General features: G+C 41.7%; 1 protein-coding gene across 2 annotated transcripts in view; it reads right to left on the bottom strand.

Moving 5' to 3' along the window:
* The window catches only part of POLA2 (DNA polymerase alpha 2, accessory subunit), a 134,065-nt gene that overhangs the window by 110,935 nt on the left and 5,934 nt on the right, over positions 1-17,196 (bottom strand). For both annotated transcript variants that reach the window (XM_040328640.1, XM_040328639.1), the window contains exons 2-5: positions 16,107-16,239; positions 14,401-14,525; positions 578-663; positions 370-427 (exon numbers count right to left, since the gene is read on the bottom strand). In XM_040328640.1, the coding sequence (XP_040184574.1) occupies positions 370-427; positions 578-663; positions 14,401-14,525; positions 16,107-16,185 (348 nt within the window). In that variant the 5' untranslated portion in view covers positions 16,186-16,239. The remainder of the gene's footprint in view (positions 1-369; positions 428-577; positions 664-14,400; positions 14,526-16,106; positions 16,240-17,196) is intronic.

The raw sequence follows: 17,196 nt of genomic DNA, 5'->3' as shown, positions 1-17,196 counted from the left end.
GATCACACCTGGACGTATTCAATTCTATTTTTTCTATTCACACCAAACCGCAGGTAACGAAACCGCAGCAGTGTGTGAAGGGTGTCATAGGAAAGCATTGTGTGCTTCTAGCTGCAGTAGAATCCGCAGCTAAAAGCACTATTCTATCCGTCCATGTGAAAGAGGCCTAAAAGGGACAATTGACTGATAAGGCATTTCCTTTGGGAGGTTGACTGTGGCTGGCACAATCAGTTGCCTTCAAATATGCTCATTAAGCAGCCATATTTGTGATTTTTTTCGACACAGCACACCACAAAATCAGCATATACTGTCCACTTTATATTTATGAGCACTCTAACAAATGTGAAACCTGTAATTTTCAAGACCTACCTTTGCAGGAGTGGAATAAGCATCCAGTAGGTTCTCTTCTTCCGTCTCCACCTCAATACTATGAGAAAGTGTAAAGGATGCATACATCGCAAATACAGAGATTATACAAACCACCATAGAGACATAGAACAAACCACACAGTGTTTGTTTTTAAACTAATGAATAACAATGAATATAAAAAAAAAAAAAGAAGAAAAAAAAAGGATACAGCTCTTGAATGCTGTTAAAATCCCTACTGCCACAGTGTTTATCTTTCTTCACACTCGGGCGTTTCACGTTTCTTTTATTAAGGACCTAAAATAAAAAAATACAATTAATGTTTTTGTGAGATTTACCTGAAGAATGCATTATCCAAAAGGTCTAAAGATTAGACTACCATTTGTAGACTGCAATTCACCCCAAACAGCCCAGGAGAGATGATCATGCCAGGGAGTGAAATATTCAGCGCAGGATGGCAATGCAGCTGTGCAATTTTAAAACACAATGAACCGCACCACATTGTCACCCTATTACACAAAGTTGAAGGATATTGGACCTACAGGTAATAAAACTATGAGGGTTATTTACGAAAGGGAAAATCCACCTTGCACTACAAGTGCATTTGAAATTGCATCTGGAAGTGCAGTCACTGTAGATCTGAGGGGGACATGCAAAGAAGATAAACAACATTTTAGCTTGCACACGATAGGATAATAAAATCAGCAGAGCTTCTCCTAATTTCAGATCTACCCCTCAGATTTATAGCGACTGTACTTCCAGTGCACGTTACACTTGTAGTTTGCACTTGTAGTGCAAAGTGTATTTGCCTTTCGTAAATAACCCCGTATGTTACAGGGGACTCAAAAAAACAAAGCTGTGTTAACGCTACGGACAGCCTTTACAATGTTTTTTTTTTCTCAGTTCCACTTCAAAAATCTTAGCTGTTAAATAGTAATCTTAATCTTTGGTCCAACAATGTATCCATTAGTACCTTATATAATAAAATGTGTTACAATTTATAGTCTTATCAATACTGTTTACAAATAATTTAAAATGTATAAAATTGAGATCAGCTTGAATAAATAATCATAACATGTTAATGCAAAAAAAGTATATGTATACTTTGCTCAACTACACACATTTATGCATTTTATAGACCAGATTACTGCAGGAGAGAGAAATCCATCAAGGAAGCTGCTTTTAGCTGCAACAAGTTTTGCAGTGTATAATTTGTATTAGGGTTGTCCCGATACCACTTTTTTAGGACCGAGTACAAGTACCGATACTTTTTTTCATGTACTCGCCGATACCGATTACCGATACTTTTTTTAAAAATGCAGCCATGTCTCCCCCCAAAACGCAGCCATGTCTCCCCCCAAAACGCAGCCATGTCTCCCCCCAAAACGCAGCCATGTCTCCCCCCAAAACGCAGCCATGTCTCCCCCCAAAACGCAGCCATGTCTCCCCTTGTTTCTCCCCCCCAAATGCACCGCTGTGTCTCCCAATATCGGCTTTGTGTGGGTCTCCCCCGCCGTCTAGTTGTTCGGCGCTCAGGGAACATAACAGCTTTCATTTGAATAGCTGTATGTTCCCCACCGCGCACCGTCATAGCCCCTGGGATGGGTGATCTATCTATCAAAGTGCCCGGACAAGGGGGAGGGGCTATGAAGATGCGCGGCGGGGAACATACAGCTATTCAAATGAAAGCTGTTATGTTCCCTGAGCGCCGAACAACTAGACGGCGGCAGCGGCAGCAGCTCTCCTACAGTGGTATGTTATACATACCCGAGGACTGCTCTGCTCTCCGCCCCCTCAGTCTCCTCTCGGTCTCCTCTCCGACCGCTCCACGCCCCCACTCAGAGAAAAAAAAAGTATTCGGCGAAGCATCGGGAGCATTTGCGCGAGTACAAGTACTGGCGCAAATGCTCAGTATCGGTCCCGGGACAACCCTAATTTGTATATTTATATGTACATGGGGGCAGCCATATTAGTTCTTTACTTACACAGGTTATACTTTGTACTTTACAGTACTACACCGTTTTACTGCTTCTCTCAGAAAAAATAGACATGCAAAAATCATCAGAAACACTGCATTAATAATTTAATATATGTAATCAGTAAATAAAAAAACAACAACTATAGTTTCCTTTAAGGCCAGCAACGCACCCTCATATTGGCCAAATCAGTTGCTTAACCACTTAGAGCTTTCTTTTGGTGGTATTTGATCACCTCTGCGGTTTTTATTTTTTGCGCTATAAACAAAAATAGAGCGACAATTTTGAAAAAAAAAATCAATATTTTTTACTTTTTGCTATAATAAATATCCCCCAAAAAGATATAAAAAAAAAAAATTTTTCCCTCAGTTTAGGCCGATACGTATTCTTCTACCTATTTTTGGTAAAAAAAAAAAAAAAAAAAAAAAAAATCGAAATGAGCGTTCATCGATTGGTTTGCGCAAAATTCATAGCGTTTACAAAATAGGAGAAAGTTTTATTGTATTTTTATTATTATTTTTTTTACTACCAATGGCGGCGATCAGCGATTTTTTTTTTCGTGACTGCGACATTATGGCAGACACATTGGACAATTCTGACACATTTTTGGGACCATTGTAATTTTCACAGCAAAAAAATGCTATAAAAATGCATTGTTTACTGTGAAAATGACAATTGCAATTTGGGAGTTGACCACTAGGGGGCTCTGTAGGGGTTATGTGTGACCTCATATGTTTTTCTAACTGTAGGGGGGCGGGGCTGGACGTGTGACGTCACTGATCGTGTTTCCCTATATTAGGGAACAAACGATCAATGAAGCTGCCACTTTGAAGAACGGGGAAGCTGTGTTTACACACCGCTCTCTCCGTTCTTCAGCTCCGGGGACCGTTCGCGGGACTCCGGCGGCGATCGGGTCCCGCAGCTGCGGTCACGGAGCTTCGGACCGGGTCACGGGCACATGCCCGCGACCCACGGCTGGGCACTTAAAGAGGACGTACAGGTACGTGCCTGTGCCCAGCCGTGCCATTCTGCCGACGTATATCTGCAGGAGGCGGTCCTTAATGTGTGTATTAGGAAATTAACCACTTGTCACAAACACAACTCCAACATTGCTTCATAATAAAATTATATCTTAGTGGTGCATTTGTACTTTTCACAGGCAGTGCACAAACTACAAGTGAAGTCCAATAAAGTTATTTCTTTGCAGGAATCTCCAAGGGATAAACCCAGTGTGTGACTAAACTCAACTAGGGCTGCAACTAACGATTTTTTTCATAATCGATTAGTTGGCCGATTATTGTTTCGATCAATTGGATAATAGCCTTAAAAAAATAATAATGCATTTTTACATTTTTTTGGGCCAATTTGTTGTTGGGCAGATTACAAAACACAAATTGCCGCAAAAACACATTACCGTATTTTCCGGCGTATAAGACGACCCGGCGTATAAGACGACCCCCTAATTTTCCAGGAAAAATTTTGGTTTTGGGATATACTCACTGTATAAGACTACCCCCTTCTTACTGTCTTTCTGGAAGCTGAGGGGTAGCCAGAACCGCTGACAGAAACAGTCTTTTTCAAATCTCACTGTGCCATTACATTCCTCACTGTGCCATTACATTACATTACATGCCCAGACTGTGCCATTACATGCCCCCACATTGCCACTGTGCCATTACATGCCCCCACATTGCCACTGTGCCATTACATGCCCCCCACATTGCCATCACTTGCCCCCACTGTGCCTGTACTTGTTGCCCCCAGTGCAATAACACTCACTTTTTTCCCCAGCGCTGACAGTCCCCCATGCTGCGATCGCGAGCGTGTATTGATTTCAAAGCCGCGCCTTCACTGCAGAGTGTTCTGTGATAGGAGGAACAAAAATCTTCCCAGCAGCGCCTCTGTTATGTTTTCCGCCTATCACGGACGTCTTCTCATCTCGTCCGAGGATGAGAAGGCATCTGTGATAGGAGGAACAAAGAACAGAGGCGCTGCTGGGAAGATTTTTGTTCCTCCTATCACAGAACACTCTGCAGTGAAGGCGCGGCTTTGAAATCAATACACGCTCGCGATCGCAGCATGGGGGTCTGTCAGCGCTGGGGAAAAAAGTGAGTACTTAGCGTATACCCGGCGTATAAGACGACCCCCGACTTTGGATGCATTTTTTTGCATCCAGAAAGTCGTCTTATACGCCGGAAAATACGGTACATGCTTTTCTGCAGCTTCTCCATTGAAGTATATTGAACAAAAAAAAAAAAAAAAAATAGCACCGCTTTGCGTTAAAAAGTCCTTGCCCTTTCCAAATACGCAGCAGCCGGAAAAAAATCATGGATGTGAACGTGTCCCATAGGAAAACATGTATATGAACTGTAGTGTGTTTCTGCAAAAAGCACCAAAAACAGAGGTGTGAACCCAGGCCTGAGATGTTTAGTAACATAATGATTGGGTTAAAAAAAAAAAACACGTACAAAAAAGGAGCAAATAATCGCTATTGTAAGGGGTTAATTTTTTTTACTGTGGGACAGTGAAAGTAATATTTACAGTAGCGATTTGCTTTTTTGACTATAAAAGGCTCATTTTAGTTTTTTTTAACCCCATTATGTTACTGGCCGATTAATCGATTATGAAAATTGTAATCGATTAATTTCATAATCGATTTGTTTTTTCGGTCCTAAACTCAACAGTGTCAATTCAACAAGAATATCAGTGTTAAGAGAACTAACCCTGTAAATAATGTTTATTACATGTCTTCATCAAATGTTTTTTAATTAGTTGAAGCCACCGAACGTGTGGGTATTGCAAAAGGGTAATTCAAAAGTTTCAGCATTTAGCTCTGTAGAATTCAATTATTTCACCGCTGTACAGCTCCACAACTTGCAACAAAAAGGCTGGGATTCATGCAATATCTAACCTACAGAAAATGCAAACTAAAGAAAACAAAGTCACAAGCTTATACGCATTATAGTTAATCTAAAAGCTAAAAAATTCCAAAACTGTTATTACAGCACAGAAACATAAATAAAACCCTATACACGTTATATAATGGCTAACGCATGATAAACAGGAAAATTACAGGAATGATAGAAGTGGGTTAAAGGGATCACTCGAGTCGACCCCAAATATAAGGAAAAAAAAAAGAAATAAAATGTGCACGCATGTGTGTGCGTATATATGTGTGTGCGTATATATATATATATATATATATATATATATATATATATATATATACACATACACACACACACACACACACACACACACACATACACACACACACATTCTAAACCTACCCATTAAAATGTCAGGTTTCTGTGATGTAAAAAAAAAAAAAAAAAAAAAAAAAAAATTTACACAAAGATAAATCATTTCACATCTTTTTCCACCTTTAATGTGACCTATAAACTGCACAACTCAGTTGTAAAACAACCCGAAAGACTGAGTGCTGTAATAAAATCAAAGAGGTGCACACTTATGCAACCATATTAAATTTTATTTTTACTTCCCTCCACTGAAAATATTTCAGGTTTGTTGTTCAACTGAGTTGAACAGTTTATAGGTCACATTAAAGGTGGAAAAAGTTCTGAAATTATTTATCTTTGCCCCCTTTCTGATTTTCTTTGCATAGTTGTCACACTTTAATGACTCAGATCATTATTATTACACAAAGATAACTCGAGTAAATACAAAATGCAGTTTTTAGCGCCACTATACCGTCACCGCAGTGTGAAAGGGGCCTTAAAGGGGTTGTAAAGGTTTGTCTTTTATTTTCTAAATAGGTTCCTTTAAGCTAGTGCATTGTTGGTTCACTTACCTTTTCCTTCGATTTCCCTTCTAAATGTTTTTTTTTTTTTTGTTTGAATTTCTCACTTCCTGTTTCTCCTCAGTAAGCTTTCCACCATCATCCGAGCTGTGGAAAGTCATTTAGAACACCTTACTGAGGAGGAACAGGAAGTGAGAAATTCAGACAAAGAAAACAAAAAAAACAAAAAAACATTTAGAAGGGAAATCGAAGGAAAAGGTAAGCGAACCAACAATGCGCTAGCTTAAAGGAACCTATTCAGAGAATAAAAAACGAACCTTTACAACCCCTTTAATGTTGTGTTTCGGATCATTGCCCTGCTGCATAACCCAAGTGCACTTAAGCTTGAGGTCACAAACTGATGACCGGACATTCTCCTTTAGGATTTTCTGGTAGAGCTCAGAATTCATGGTTCCATCAATTATGGTAAGTTGTCCAGGTCCTGAAGCTGCAAAGCAGCCCCAGATCATCATGCTACCATCAATGTCTGACTGTTTGTAGGACATTCTTGTTATGAAATGCTGTATTAGTTTTATGCCAGAATAACGGGACACACACCTTCCAAAAAGTAACATTTTTGTCTCATCAGTCCACAGAATATTTGCCTAAAAGTCTTGGGGAAAATCAAGATGTTTTTAGGTAAATGTGAGATGAGCCTTTGTGTTCTTTTTGTTCAGCAGTGGCTTTGGCACTCACCCATGGATGCCATTTTGCCCAGTCTCTTTCTTATTGTTGAATCATGAACACTAATTTTACCCGAGGCAAGTGAGACCTGCAGTTGTTTAGATGTTGTTCTGGGTTCTTTTATGACCTCCTGGATGAGTCGTCGTCATGCTCTTGGTGTAATTTTTGTAGGTTGGCCACTCCTGAGAAGGATCACCACTGTTCCAAGCTATCTCCATTTGTGGATATTGACTCTTCCCCCGTGATTTACTTGTGTTCCAATGCCTTATGCCGCGCACACACGATCATTTTTCAGCATGAAAAAAAAAAACGTAGTTTTTCAGCATGTAGAAAAAACATTGTTTTTCCAACTTCATCATTAAAACGATGTTGCCCACACACCATCGTTTTTCAAAAATTATCTAGCAAAGCGCGGTGACGCACAACACGTACGACGGCACTATAAAGGGGAAGTTCCATTCGCCTTTGGGCTGCTTTAGCCGATTCCGTGTTAGTAAAAGACGATTGGCGCTTTTTTGTCTGTTACATCGTGATGAATGTGCTTACTCCATTATGAACAGTAGTTTTACCAGAACGAGCGCTCCCGTCTCATAACTTGCTTCTGAGCATGTGCTGGTTTTTAACGTTGTTTTTGCCCACACACACAATCATTTTTTACAACCTGAAAAACGACATAAAAAAATGCAGCATGTTCGGAAAAAAAAAAAAAATTGTAGTTTTTCAGAACCTGAAAGCCCACACACAATCATTTTAAATGAAATTTTTTAAAAACAATGTTTTTTTCATGCTGAAAAAATATTGTGTGTACGCGGCATTAGAAATGGCTTTAAAACCCTTCCTAGACCAATACATGTACATTACTTCGTTTCTAATCTGTTATTGTATTTTTTTAGATTGTGGTATGATGTTTGGCTTTTTGTGATTCGTTAGCGTGCTTCACTTTGTCGGACAGCTTCTATGTATGCGATTTCATGATTCAACAGGTCTGGCGGTAATCAGGCCTAGGTGTGGCAACTGAAATTTAACTCCGATTTCCAAAAAATTGTGGTTAATTACAGTTTTTTCATGATTCAGCATGGGAGGGGGCAATTACTTTTTCACATTGAACAGCTTTTTTTCCCTTAATACATGAAATAATAATTAAAAAAATGCATCTTGGATTTACTTATCTTTGTGTAATATAAGTTTGTTTGATGATCTGAATCATTTAAGTGTGAGAAATATGCAAAAAAATAAAAAGAATCAGAAAGGGGGCAAATACTTTTTCACAGCAGTGTGCGTGCGTGCGCTAGCGCACACACACACACAGTGCCTTGAAAAAGTATTCATACCCTTTGAAATTTTCCACATTTGGTCATGTTACAAGCAAAAACGTAAATTTATTTTATTGGGATTTTATGCGCTAGGCTAGACCAACACAAATGGTTTTCATTTTTTTTTTTTTTTATACAAATATCTGAAAAGTGTGGAATGCTTTCGTATTCAGTCCCCTTTACTCTGATACCCCTAACAAAAAAAATCTAACGAAACCAATTGCCTTCAGAAGTCACCTAATTAGTAAATAGATATATTGCATTCCTGTTCAAATCGAATGCAATTAATTTTGCAGTGCAATTTGTGCCCACTTATTTTGTAATAAGGCAAATAGTACTGCAAATTATCGTTACTCAGCATCGTTGAGTACTTGACCGAAGGCATCACTTGTACTCCCTGGAAAAAAAAACCTACGTTACTTACCGGTAACGTTATTTCTATGAACCTTCCAGGACGGCACACGAGAGATGATGGCTCCTCCCCACAGGAAACACAATCACTTAACAATTTAAAAGTCCCCACCCTTCCCCTTGATCCCCAGTATGTAATAAAGTAATCCTGAACTGGTTCACAAGGGACCTTGTTCCGTATAGGTACTTACCACCTAGCGTTTAGCTTATCTTTTCCCTCCACATAGGGCGGGAAGTAGGCCTGCCGTCCTGGAAGGTTCATAGAAATAACGTTACCGGTAAGTAACGTAGGTTTTCTCTTATCACCTTCCAGGACGGCACACGAGAGGATAATCAAGGAACCAAAAAGGCCTACTTTAGGGTGGGACCCTTGCCTGCAAGGTCTTCTGCTAGGTGTCAGAATCTGATTTTATTTCACCACCTCCACTCCCTAGTGTGTGATGAAGGTATCCTAGCTGGATCATGTAAATGACCTGCAGGTCTGCTCCACCTATGCCCTTGTCTCCTCTTTGGGTGCAAGGTCTAGGTGGCACGTGCTCTTAAAGAAAAAAACATTCTGAGAGCCTGAGTATTTTTTAGGATAGAAAGGTTGGCTGTGCCAATATTCTAGACATCGTGGTCGATAATGTCTGCCACTGCTGCGTAGGACCATCTAGACATTTGTCCTGTGAAACAAGGACCTACTTTGATCAACCAAGACAAAACATCTGGTTTTAAGCCACTAGTCTGTTCAGGAGAATGGTTTAGAAAGAAAAAAGGTCTCCTGATGGACAATCCTTGTGGGTCCCCTTTTTGTTTGCCATAGTCATGGTGAAACAAGAATTAACCCCGCTCAAGGATACTAGGTTTAAGGGAAGTTTATTCCCTTGATTCAAATGGCTGGACAGGTATGTGACTAAACGAGGCGTTTGGTGTGCTCCTGCACTCCCTTCAGTCCACCTGTCCACCTCCATTCATTGGAATGCATGTGACTTCATAGTGGACACTTATTGGTCAGTGTCAGGACCACAGGATGCCTTGGCGTGGCTCATCCATGCGCCCGCCAATACGCGTGGACAAAATTCTGTCTCCAACGCACACTGCTAGACCGGTCAAAAACGGCTGTACTGCAAGGCGTTTGGCAAGTAGGTCTCATCCTGGTCATTCCCCACTTCTGGGTTTCTTCCCATCTGAATGCCGACATGTCGGCTGTGAAATTGTTCTATATACCCCAGGCTCCTTATAACTCTGTGAGTCAATATATTAAACTGCGCAGAAAAAGAGCCTGTTACTAAATTGCGAGTAACCACTGCATTAATTGGTATATAACAGAAAAGAAACAAAAGTGTCGGGGAAAGAAAAAAAGAAAAAAACTTTTCACCGCCCCCTGCGTATAACACGCAGACACCTTTTACCCTATATTCTCAGGGTAAACACATGAGTGCCACACGCCAACAGAATACAGTATTCTGTAAATATCCAGTGTTTGAGGTCATGATTCACTCCAAGCACCAATGGAGTGTTAAGTTAAACAGATCCCTACCATAAGGGACAAATGCTATAGTAGGAGTAAAAGACGAATATTGGTTATTCACATCCAGTTCGTCCAAGGGGGTGACATGAAGAACATATACCGAGCCATAAACCTATCGGATCGGGAGAAACAGTCAGAAGATTCTGATGCTGAATTTTTAAGCAAACAGCTCCTAAAAGCGTTACCCTTTTTCTACTAGGGCAAAAACCTGATAGGTGATTTTATGACCTCCTTCCAGTGTCCTAAAACCCTACTGGGTCCAAGGTCCAGGGAATTCTGGCATGCCTAGAAGTAAAGGCCTGTAATCAGAAATCTTGTTCCTTCCATGTACCTGGAAAATGAGGTCTGAAATAAAGTGACCAAAACATCTTTGATATACAGGTCATAAATCTTGTATTTCCGAAGGGTAGCAAGCTCAGACTTAACATGGAACACAAAATAGGAAGACACCCCCAGCCTTCACTGCTGTGTTTTCTGATATACAGACGCCTGTAGGATAGAGAAGACACAACCAACCTAAGAGATGTTGTGTAATTCTAATATGCAATAAGATACCATATAACCTCAGCCCAGAGAAAGGACAGAAGCTCCAAGTGTGAGTTTGATGCTTAATAGGTTATAGGTCCTGCATCCAACAGAGAGGCCACTAGCCAATATGGTGTTTTTCTGAGTAATTAAAAGCAGAGGGTACAGACACCTTCTACTGCTGTGTTTTTTCTATTTGCAGCGATCCCAGGTAATAGAGTCAAGACGGGATGACAAGAAAAAATTTAGTGTTGTCTATTCCTGAGACTGACCGCAGTACGGTCCTCTAAATCAACAGAAAGTAACACTAGCACCTAAAGTATATTTCTGATGATCATGAATTGCAGCCGCATGCAGACAACAAAAAAGGACATATGCGGCCTCAACCGTGTATGACTGTTGCTATACTAACTGCAGTCATAACTAGCAGAGAGTGGTATTTAACGCATTACAGGTAAACAACAGGGTATAGGACAACAGATGTTACAGACAGTAACATTGTATATTCCTGATTACCAACACTACACAGTCATATACCCGATAGAAAAAAACGCTACTAGCAAAAAACCAATGCTGTGCGTTTCTGGATAGTAATGTTAAACCGTCATTGAACCCACAATACAAAGTTGTGCATGATTTTTATTAGAAAAAACTTGGACAGTTATATGACCAACAGAATGTTGCCGACAACTCAGTGTGTTACTAAATGCAACCTTGTCGGGTTATCTAATCAACAGAGATGCCACTAGCAAAAGGAAACCTTGAAGCAGTGCATATCTGAATACATAAATATCATAACCAATAATACAATGTTATGCGTTTCTGTTTAGCAAAAATTGTACAGTCATATAATCAGCAGAAAAGTCGCTATCAGTAACTCAACGTCATGCGTTTTCTGATAAGCAATAGTGTACAGACATGTAACCTCCAGAAATATTTACCAATAGTAAATCAATATGGTATGTCTCTAAATAACAATATAACAGAGGTGTCACCGACAAATCAATGTCATACTTTTCTGATGAGCAATAGTATACAGTCCTGTATCCGACAGAAATTTCACCCACAGTAATTCAATGTGGTGCGTTTCTGAACAACAATAGTGTGCGGTTATATAATAGATTGCGGTTATACAATAGATGTGTCACCGACAACTCAATGTCATACTTTTCTGATGAGCAATAGTATACAGTCCTGTATCCGACAGAAATTTCACCTACAGTAATTCAATGTGGTGCGTTTCTGAATAACAATAGTGTGTGCGGTTATAGAATAGAGGTGTCACCGACAAATCAATGTCATACTTTTCGGATGAGCAATAGTATACAGTCATGTATCCGACAGAAATTTCACCCACAGTAATTCAATGTGGTGCGTTTCTGAATACCGATAGTGTGCCGATATATAATAGAGGCATCACCCACCATTCAGTGTTTAAGCGTTTGACTAGGAACAGCGTACCGTTACCTAATCAGTTTTTGGTGAGTCATAGGATATTTATATATATATATATATCAGAATGACACAAGATAAAAGACTCCCCCATGTTGTGTATTTCTGATGTGCGGACAGCCAACAACCTATCCTAGGCATAACCTGAATCTCAGATACTGATCCTTCCTCCCAGTGGAGGAATATGGTAGTTCCAAATAATGGAAATCTGAGGTGTTTGATTATACCACAGTAGTGGTAGCTGCTAACCTACTATAGCATAGGTCTGAGTAGGTGTAGCTGGTCCACACACAGGTGGGAGCGAGTCCTAGTCTCTACGGTCTTAACGAGCACAGACTCAGAAATCAATTAGGTCTCTCGTGAAGAGGTGACCATAACTTTTAGGCTGGAGGCAATCAGACACCTGTATGGCTGCTTAACTGGTTTGTTGCCTGAGCCTACCAGAGGTTCAGATTAACCCTTACATACTGATAAATATAACAGCAGTGTAAGGAGGAAGTAATAGGTTGGAATCTGGGAAGATGTTGCAGACAATAAGCAACCCCCACAGGGGTAATATATACACTAAGCTGCCCCCCTTGTCGGGCCTATCCTAAAAGTTTAGGAGGTAAGTTTTTATTTTTTTTTTTTTTTTTTTTTATTTTTTTTTGGGGGGTAAAAAAAAAAAACCTCTAACAACACCATTCTGTTAGATTCATGGCAGCTGGCCCTAATCCTTCAGGGATTCCTATAATCTCCTCAGAGGCCTGTATTGCCCGCAGGAGTCCATCCAGACCCTCTAGGGTGAAGGGACGTCCTGTTCAGCTTTGCTTTTCATATCCTCCCTGTCCTTTGCTTCCTCTACCCGGACTAAAGGGAATGAATGGAAGCGGGGGAAGGGCACTAGATACTATTCAGATGAGGCCTTCCTGGGAGGATATGTTTTCTCTAGGGATAAGCTCCTCTTATGTCAGACCTTAGGTTACGGACTGCCTGGCGGTTTCGTGGGAGGTTTTAACCGTTGCCGGTCTTTCCATCTGTATAGATGAGAGGACTTTGGACTTTGAGTGGGAGTTTATCTTATGACCCACATATTTATTTTTTAGAGGAGCTATACCCTGTAGCGGCAGGAGACCATTTATTTGGGATCTCCTGGGATCCGCTGGGGGGGTTCTGCCAGACAAGAGATATACACATATGCATAATATTACTTTGTCCTCCCCCAGGACTGCAGGTTTGTACTGGGGAGGGGAAAGGGTAAGGTGAGAAAACCAGTCCTGTCTGGCTGGCTCCAGGATCCCAGACTCCTGAAATCCAGGAGCTCTCACTCCCCTTCCCCCTCCTTTTCCAAGGGGGATTTGTACTCACTGCACCCCGACCTGGATCTGCTTGCAGTCACATATGCCTTCATCTCCTCCTGTTCCATGAGGAGGTTTGGCTGGGTCCATGGCTGTTGGTACCTCTTGCAGGGGCTATCCGCAAGCCGACCCTTCCGCCGCCCATGCTGCTCTCTAGGCGTTCCTTCCGGGTTGCGCTGTGAGGCAAAAGCCCACCTTCACTCAGAGAGGCTTGGAGCGCCATGTTTCCAAAAGTAGGAAGCAGTACCCGGGAAGAGAGAGAGCTCTTCAAATGGCGGCGTTTCTTCTGCACCCTAGCGATGGCAAGCCTCCCCGCAGCTCAGAGCGCTGGTGCACGCCTGGGGCGACCTGTGAGTTAGACCCGAAGGCCTACAGGTTAGTTCAGCCCTCCCCGGCCTCCCTAAGACCTGTCTCAACAGGGGTACCTTCGACCCTCCCCGGTCTCTAGGTATTCAAACAAAACAAACGTGACGATGTGTTCGGGAGAAACACAATCAATACTGGGGATCAAGGGGAAGGGTGGGGACTTTTAAATTGTTAAGTGATTGTGTTTCCTGTGGGGAGGAGCCATCATCTCTCGTGTGCCGTCCTGGAAGGTGATAAGAGAAAAATAGTTATGGTGCAACTCTAATGTACACCACAAGCCTGTTGTAATAGAGCTAAAGTTTCACATGCACTTTTGCCAATTTTCATTGAAAATGTGAAGTTAATCTGCAGTTCCAGATTGCGGTTACAAGTTTTCCTCCAACAGTGCAACACACACGTTATTTCTTATTTCATCTACTACTCCGTAAAAGTCAGCTGGTCTGCGACCCAGGCAAATGCAAGTTAGAACATGTCCGAATAAGCTTTAGTGTGAATGGCTGTGCAACTCATTCTGGGAATGTAATTGTCACACCTCATATAGAGAACATATGCAGCAGTTCCACTTTAAATTAAGTTGCCCCACCACTCGCTATAAAGACAGAGAGAAAACACTTGAGAGTTAAACAGACACACCCCTCATCACAGCATCATAGCTCACCTCGTGCTCTAATAGATTTAGATTGCTGACTGTAAGATGCTCCAAGTGCCGCGTCGCACTGAAGGCCATCCATTCGTTGACAATATTCTCCCCATCGAGTCGATGAACAGAGCACAGTTCTACCACTACATAAACAAAAAGAACAGTTAAAAGTCTGTTTCTGTAATAGCCATTTTATCCGAGACATACATTGCACAATTTTATTCATTACAAATTATCAAAAATTATACTCCCCTTAAAGCGATATTAAAGCCTTGTTTTTTTTTTTTTAAATGTCATACATACCTGCTCTGTGCAATGGTCTTACATAGAGCAGTCCGGTTCCTCCTCTTCTAGGGTCCCACACTGGCATTTCTGGCTTCTGCCTCCTCTAAGGGCAAGTCGTGATGTCAGTAGCCTCCCCACCAACATGCATTTTCTCCTGTGTATTCCTTACACTAAATTCTGCTATGATCACGAATATCCAGTCAAAATCCAGAAAAGTAACCACATGACTTCATAAAAGGAGTGGGGGTGGGAATTAAAAAATAATGCCTGTCTCAAGCTAGTGCATGAGATCAGAAAGTAACCTGTCGCTCACAGGAAGGGGGGAAGAATGGACAAAAGTTTTCTCCCGTTTGTCCATTTATCTCACTGAAAAAAGAAAAGAGGATTGCTCAGAGCTGGATTAACTCTTTGGGGCAAGACTGGGCACAGATGCTAGGAAATCTTATACTCTACATTGTGACAGGAAAAAAAAAATCTACTTTAATACAAAAGGATTGCATCAATTAGAACAATGGAAGATTAAAAGGAAGAATTTAAGAGTTAGGCAGGCCATAGAGTTCAAATCTTGGCCGGTTCAGCAGGAGAGTTGAACCCTTAATGGGCAGGCTGAATGTACCAAGTTGATCGATAGATCCACAACCATCTGCCGGGAGCAGACATTTGTCAATTTCCCTGTCAGCACTGTCTGTGTTGATGGAGGAATCGTGCATATTTTGTTTCCTGCAACCCATGGTAGGCGGGGTTGCATGGGAGATCTTTTCCCAGCGATCGCCCAGAGGAAGAGAGGAGAGAACCGGACAAGTCACCAGAGTGCCTCCTGGCCCGGGGACTTTGATAGACAGATCACCCATCCAATCCCGGGATGTGTGTCGCGTATCAAAGTCCCTGGGCCAGGAGGCGGGGCTGTATGTGATGGCAAGCGGTGGGAACACACAGCAATTGAAATGAAAGCGGTTACAGCGATGTTCCTCAGTGCTCTAATGATCCGGCCAGCAATCCTCTTCCCCTGCACATTGATGGGCACAGGCAGGCTGCAGTGATGGGCACAGGTGAAGCGCCATTGATGGACACAGGTAGGCTGCATTGTTGGGCACAGGTGAGGCTGCACTGATAAAGTTGGCAATATTTATTTTTATAACTTAATTCTGCATAAAACATTTAAGTGTAATTTCATGACATAATTTATGAGGGCGTGTTTAGGGGCGACTAACCCTTGAGGCCTGGCTAGTAGCTCAGGACTTGAAATTTTGAGCCCTGATATAAGTATGCATTATGTGCTGTTGGTAACTGACTGTGGTGTACTGGTGGAGAGAGGTTTCAGAGAAACACACAGCTGTGAGACTATTTGTTGGAACAGTGAAAAGCAGAATTACAGACCTGATTGAATATTTCATATACGGTACTTATTGTAGCTTCATAACTTTGACACAGATTCTTACATTTATCTGGGACTTCATCCTCAAAATCAAGTCCGAAGACCATCAGCTCATCTTGTATACTCTTCACAGACACAGACATGATGTCACACTACGGACCTAGGTGAGATGTTAGTCCTTGTGTCCAAGATGAAGCCTAAATCCCAAAGAAAAGAAGTGCAGCTGTCAGTGGCCATTTAGAGCTGTCAAACAGCAGACCGCAAACAGTCACAGAAACCTTACATATCAAAATTAAAACAGATATCAGCTTCATCAGCTTTAAACTAAACTCCCCAATACCTAACTTTGTTTCAACGGTCCAATGCCTGTAAGCGCCCTCGCCGGCATCTTCTCCCCAGCTTCTTCCACGTGCAAGTCTTTGTCCATCTTGATTCGTAAGTGCAATTATATATATATATATATATATATATATATATATATATACATACATACATATACACACACACACACGTCCTCGGCTTTCGGGGGTTATACCAGGATGATACCCGCAGCTGCAGGCATCATCCCGGTATCATTTTATTAGAGCAGGCGATCGGCTTTCTAGTGATAACAGCCGCATCGGTTGTTAGCCCGGAGGAGCAGGAGGGGACATCGCCGCTTCCGGCGCTCTTACCGGGCCTCCCGTCCCACCTGGAGACCCGATCCACGATGCACCACCTCCGTCGCCTAGAGCAGTGTTTCTCAACTCCAGTCCTCGGGGCGCACCAACAGGTCATGTTTTCAGGATTTCCCTCAGATCAAACTGCTGTGGTAATTACTAAGGCAGTGAAACTGATAAAATCACCTGTGCACAATAATGGAAAGCCTGAAAACAAGACCTGTTGGTGCGCCCCGAGGACTGGAGTTGAGAAACACTGGCCTAGAGAGACTGAATCGAAGCAGAACGGCTTTGATTCAGTCTCTTCAATGTAAACATGGAAGCGACGTCATGATGTCACTTATGGGTTACTCGCCTGACAATGGCGCCGGATTTTAAAAAAAATACACAGTATTCAGAAATGCCGTTTTCGGCAATCTGAATACTTTAAAGTGCAAAGGAGGCCCCGATCCCTCCATAAAGAGTACCTGTCACCACTTTTTTACTGGCACAAGG

Source organism: Rana temporaria, chromosome 11 (assembly GCF_905171775.1).
Source record: "Rana temporaria chromosome 11, aRanTem1.1, whole genome shotgun sequence".
NCBI classification, from domain to species: Eukaryota; Metazoa; Chordata; class Amphibia; order Anura; family Ranidae; genus Rana; species Rana temporaria.
The sequence above is the reverse complement of the archived record's forward strand: the minus strand, read 5'-3'. Positions and strand labels throughout refer to the sequence as shown.